Source organism: Porites lutea, chromosome 3, assembly GCF_958299795.1.
Source record: "Porites lutea chromosome 3, jaPorLute2.1, whole genome shotgun sequence".
Taxonomy (NCBI): domain Eukaryota; kingdom Metazoa; phylum Cnidaria; class Anthozoa; order Scleractinia; family Poritidae; genus Porites; species Porites lutea.
The window spans coordinates 33,308,381-33,313,380 of NC_133203.1; the positions used below are offsets into that span (position 1 = coordinate 33,308,381).

Here is a 5,000-nt window from a genome sequence, read left to right on the forward strand (position 1 = left end):
ATGCACCACTTGTTGTTGTCTTTAATTTCTGGCCTTGTGTATTTGAAACCCCTGTAGACTTAGGTTAAGTGCTATCCATTTTACTCCACATAATCATTGTATTTTGATGTCCAGTTTTTGTCCCTATCCTTTTCCATATAATTCATGAGAACTTAAGATATTACTAAAGGAGAGCTGAATGTTTTGATGCAAGATTTAATCAGGATGAAATATCTAGCCTTCAATTTTCGTTGTTTGTAACGCATAAACATTTTTCCAATCTTACCAATTCTAAAATAAAGAGAACCTACAATGTGCTGCACCCACCTCAATTTTGAAGTCAAAATTTAATAAGGCTTGCTCTGTATTAGGAAAGTGGTGTTCAGGATTCACATCATGTGGGAGATAATATACCTCAAGTGGAATGTGTGAAGTGCAAAGTCATGATGCCTGTTACAGCCATTAAACAGCACATGCTTGCCTGCCCTGCAGATGACTTACATGACATCCCCTTGGAGGTGCCATCTACATCTAGTCAGGTACAGTTTAGTCGTTACACAATGTGTTTTGAGTGGAAGAATGTAGGTGTTCTGAGTATTGTAACATCCTCAACCTAGCGGCTAAGGTAAATGTTTCAGGTGCCGAAATTCTAGAATAGTTTACATCGTAATGATATTAAGAAATTAGTGGTGTATTAATAATTGAATTATATTTCCATTTTTAGTAGGAAAATTTTTTTTTTCTCAATGCACTTTTATTTACAGGATTAATGCTTACACTACTTACAGCGCTTCTATTATACTTACAAATTTACTATGCTATACTTCTTACACTACTTATACTTAACACACCACTTACTTAGCAGGATGATCTTGAAGACCAGTGTTACTTCCCATCAATGGCCAATACTACCTCACAGGATAAATTGCCTTCTGAGAGCAATCAAGATTTTCTCCAGGTATTTCCACTTCAAGTTTAAAAAACATTGTTTCCCGTACAATTGCAAATGTGTTGACATCAACAATTAAGAGATCGACAATTTTTTGTTTTCTCTTCAGATATTTGAATGGACCATTACAATTTATTTGAGTAACATAAAATAATGATTATGTTAAATGTTGTGACTGACCCTCATACTACGTTAAATGTCAATAACGCAGTAATTTTTATTTTGTAATTCAGTGATGCAGGTTTTGAAATCTAGCATAACAATCATTACCACTTGTCTATCAGATGTAAATGTTTTAAAAGTAGTAAGTCATTCAATCAGTCAGCCAGTAAGTGAACAATTTATGTAGTAAAGGTGACACTAAATTATAGCAAAAAGGTAATAAATAGGTGAACGATACTGCTGCTGTTGGATTATGGAATGAAGGATATTACTTCATAGGTTTCCGTAAGAAGTACTAATTTTTATCCTAGTGACAAATGTGGCTGGTAGTTCTTCAATGGTATTCCTGCAGAATATGGATGCCCTTACTATTTTAATATTTTTTGTAGGAATCTGATGCTGTGGCTGAATTAAGTGCACTTTTTCCAGACAAAAGTATAGACACTATCCGAGCAATCTTGGCAGACAGTGGAGGAGATAAAAGTGTGGCTGCATCAAGGCTTATCCAGTGGTCTGCTGGGACATGTAAGCTACCTATACAAGTTTATTACTTAAATGTGAATAATGGTAGATCTCTGAACTTTACCTGTCTGTGATGTTATTACAACAAAGCAGAGGTCCTTGGTATTGTGTAGTGGTAAGGTTGCGTGCATTTTTTTGCTCCAACATAATTATTTTTCTGATTACCATGGAACCCTTCATTGGAGACAGTTATACTTATCTGTTCTTTCATTTGGTTTTGAAATTGTTATTTCATTTCATTTGAAATAAGAGCCCTTCATTCGATTTAGAGGTGCATACTTATAACATGACCTAAGCTTTACAGAGTCTCATAACAGATAATTTACTGAACTCCCCTTTTTTTGCAATTTCTTCTGCAAGGTGCCCTAATGAACAGTGGGGACTCAGGTAATGAATACTGTACAGAAGAAGACAGTGACCTCATGCAATCACCATTTGAAGCACATGTATCCTCAAGTACTGTCAGTACCTGTACTGACCCTGTTGCACAGTACAAACAAGAAACTCTGGATGAAAATGGCCCACCACTGAGAATCTATGTAAATCGGATGACGGAGGAGTTCACTGCAGATGTTTTATCCATTTATAAGAAAGCCAACCCATGTTTTCGCTCAAACCTTCGAGTGCAATTTGAAAATGAAAGAGCAGTTGGCGAGGGACCTGTCAGAGAGTTCTTTAGCATATTAATGGGATTTGTTCAAAATGGTCTTTACGTGGATGATCCTGGGCGGCTGACTATGTTATTTGAGGGCCAGACTGACCACAAAATTCCAGTCCCAAATGCGTTACTGTGTAATTCTGGACTGTACACTAGTGTTGGACGGATGATTGCACATTCTTTCTTGCATGGAGGACCACCACTTTATGGACTTTCCCCAGCAGTGCTTGAATTTTGGACTCGTGAAAGCATCAGTGAAGCTGTTACCATGGAGGACATCCCAGATTATGACCTTCGACAAGCCTTGAAGCAGGTACTCGCATTGATGATCTTGTTTTGTACAGACATTACTTACGTATTTCTGTGTAATGTTTCAGCAACATGTTAGTGTTACTAACAATATTTATTCTGGTTAATTTTTGTTTGATATGGCACTTGTACTGTCCTGTTTATATTTGAAAAAAGGCACAAGTGTGTTCCAAATAGGTGTATACATCTATAATGACACTATAAGTTTATAATTTGTCGTAAGAAGCATTTCATTGTTCAGTCACAACACCATAGCAATTTAACGGTTTTGCAGTTATCAAGTCTTGATAAGGATGAAGAACCCTCAGATGCACTTAAAGAATTCCTCTTGCCTTATCGTGATGAAGCGTCAGTACTTCAAGTGCCGCTAAGGGGAGAGAAACGGCACTTGGTTCTCCAGCAGATAATGCTGCACAATGTGATCGAAAAGCGCCACCGTGAACTGAAAGATCTTGCTGCAGGAATGAATGAGCTTTCCCTTGTCAATTACCTAAAGGCACACAAGGAAATGGCCGCAGCCGTGTTTCCCAGGGAATGCGAGTCAGTAATTGACAAAGAAGAACTCAAGGGTAGGATTTCCATCGAGGATGAAAACAACCCCCAAGGGCAAGTTATCATGGGATTCTTGCATCGCTTCATCGATGAAGTTAGCAGAGAAGCAGAAGGTAAGTGATTACCTCAGCTATGTCTACTATACGTTTTCTATTCTTCTTCCAGTACCTCTTCTTTCCCCAGTGAATTTAAGCCATTTATCCTTGAGCATTTCATTCCTCAAACACTGTATGGGGGATAGATAATTCCACTAGCAGGATTTTCATTGCTCGATGTAATTTCAGTTGTAGGGTAACAGTGATTAGCCACCTCGTGTCTTTACTGCTAAAGAAAAGTAAACATTCCGAGCATGTAAAAGTGAAAGCATTGAAAAGTTATATTTGCCATTACGAATATTGTTGCCTAGGAGGAATTTCATGTTCAGATGCTTTATAGTGATGCCTTTGTTATGTTTTCTCATTGCAGCTGGTTCTGGTCTGCGTGATCTACTGTCGTTTTGGACAGGATGGGAGGTTTTGCCACCATATGGACAGCAACTTTGGCTACAGCTGGATGACACACGGGAAGTAACAAGCCTGCCTGAAAGTAAAGCTTGTTTTCACAGGCTTGTTCTTCAGTCATCGCATACTGACTACGTCTCTTTCAAGAGTAACCTTGCTAAAGCATTAAAATATGGTGCAAGGGGCTATTCATCTCTTTAAATGGGCATGATAGGTTACTTAAAACGGGTTTCGACAAAACACTGACCCCCGGTCAACTGACCCCCCTACTGACCCCCTATAAAATCAATGGGAAAATGAATACTGCTGACTTAAGTCTCAAAAACCCTTTTTAAACAGCATTGTTCAGCAATATTTAAGTCTAAGCACCCATTTTAAAAAGGTTAGCTTACATGAAGTAATCGGCCATCACAACAATAATCGAAAACTAACCTTTTTAAAATGGGTGCTTCGACTTAAATACTGTTGAACAATGCTGTTTAAAAAGGGATGTTGAGGCTTAAGTAAGCAGTATTCATTTTCCCATTGATTTTGTAGGGGGTCAGTAGGGGGGTCAGTTGACCGGGGGTCAGTGTTTTGTCGAAACCCACTTAAAACATCACAGACTCAGGGAAGAGTAGAAAGTCAGAACCTTTTCTTGTAGTTTTTTATTGAAGTTACACCTCTGTCACTGTTCTGTTACTGTTGTTTTTTCACCCATGCATATTTTGCATGCTATCTCAAAAATGTTTCAAGCAATATTTGTAGCAACATGACGATCACATGATTTAATTAAAAGTTGAGTTGTAGCTTGAACCTAATGATTTTGATTAGGAATCTGTTGGCTATAGAGGTTTTGCACGGCAGCCATGTTGTATGGCAGGAACAATAGATTCTTTTTCCTATGGGGAAAATTGTTCTTTGTAATGCAAAACATTTTCATTGTCCCTGCCATGCAACATGACCGCCGTGCAAAACCTCTTTTAGTGAGTTGTTCAGTTTAGCGAATAAAAGTAGGAAAGAAAGCTGTTGAACACCTTACGTTTAAGCACATCAACACTATATCATGTTTTGAATGAGCGTGATTGTTTCCAGGTATATGTCCACGCCATGGACATCTGAGATGCTCAATGGACCAATAGTAGCTGATAGTAATTGCCATGTTTCGTTTACTAGTGGACATTCTGTAGAAGGCACTTCAACAGTTCCTACATCATCATTAATTGGACCGTCCCATTCCTCGGAAGGTGCAGGTCCATCCAGATCAATGCCATATGCATCAATTTCACTCTGAAAATTAACGACATGAATAAAAACAACAATAAAACAACAATAATACTACGTGAAGTGGTGACGTGACTGTGTTGTAGCCTTCACGTACTACCTATAA

At 38.2% G+C, this 5,000-nt stretch overlaps 3 protein-coding genes across 4 annotated transcripts in view; 2 read left to right on the top strand and 1 right to left on the bottom strand.

The window, feature by feature from the left end:
* The window catches only part of LOC140930954 (uncharacterized), a 6,494-nt gene extending 1,548 nt beyond the window's left edge, over positions 1-4,946 (top strand). Inside the window, exons 2-8 of one of the 2 annotated variants that reach the window (XM_073380673.1) lie at positions 351-518; positions 842-937; positions 1,480-1,615; positions 1,973-2,583; positions 2,854-3,244; positions 3,597-3,859; positions 4,204-4,946. In XM_073380673.1, the coding sequence (XP_073236774.1) occupies positions 351-518; positions 842-937; positions 1,480-1,615; positions 1,973-2,583; positions 2,854-3,244; positions 3,597-3,832 (1,638 nt within the window). In that variant the 3' untranslated portion in view covers positions 3,833-3,859; positions 4,204-4,946. Of the gene's footprint in view, positions 1-350; positions 519-841; positions 938-1,479; positions 1,616-1,972; positions 2,584-2,853; positions 3,245-3,596; positions 3,910-4,203 lie in introns of those variants that run through there. The other variant, XM_073380674.1, reaches the window with a different exon arrangement.
* Positions 1-5,000, top strand: part of LOC140930959 (vacuolar protein sorting-associated protein 16 homolog) — a 72,697-nt gene that overhangs the window by 17,311 nt on the left and 50,386 nt on the right. The gene's annotated exons all lie outside the window — the stretch shown is intronic.
* The window catches only part of LOC140930956 (uncharacterized), a 2,174-nt gene continuing 1,843 nt past the window's right edge, over positions 4,670-5,000 (bottom strand). Inside the window, exon 3 of the mRNA XM_073380675.1 lies at positions 4,670-4,900. Within this exon, the coding sequence (XP_073236776.1) occupies positions 4,670-4,900 (231 nt within the window). The remainder of the gene's footprint in view (positions 4,901-5,000) is intronic.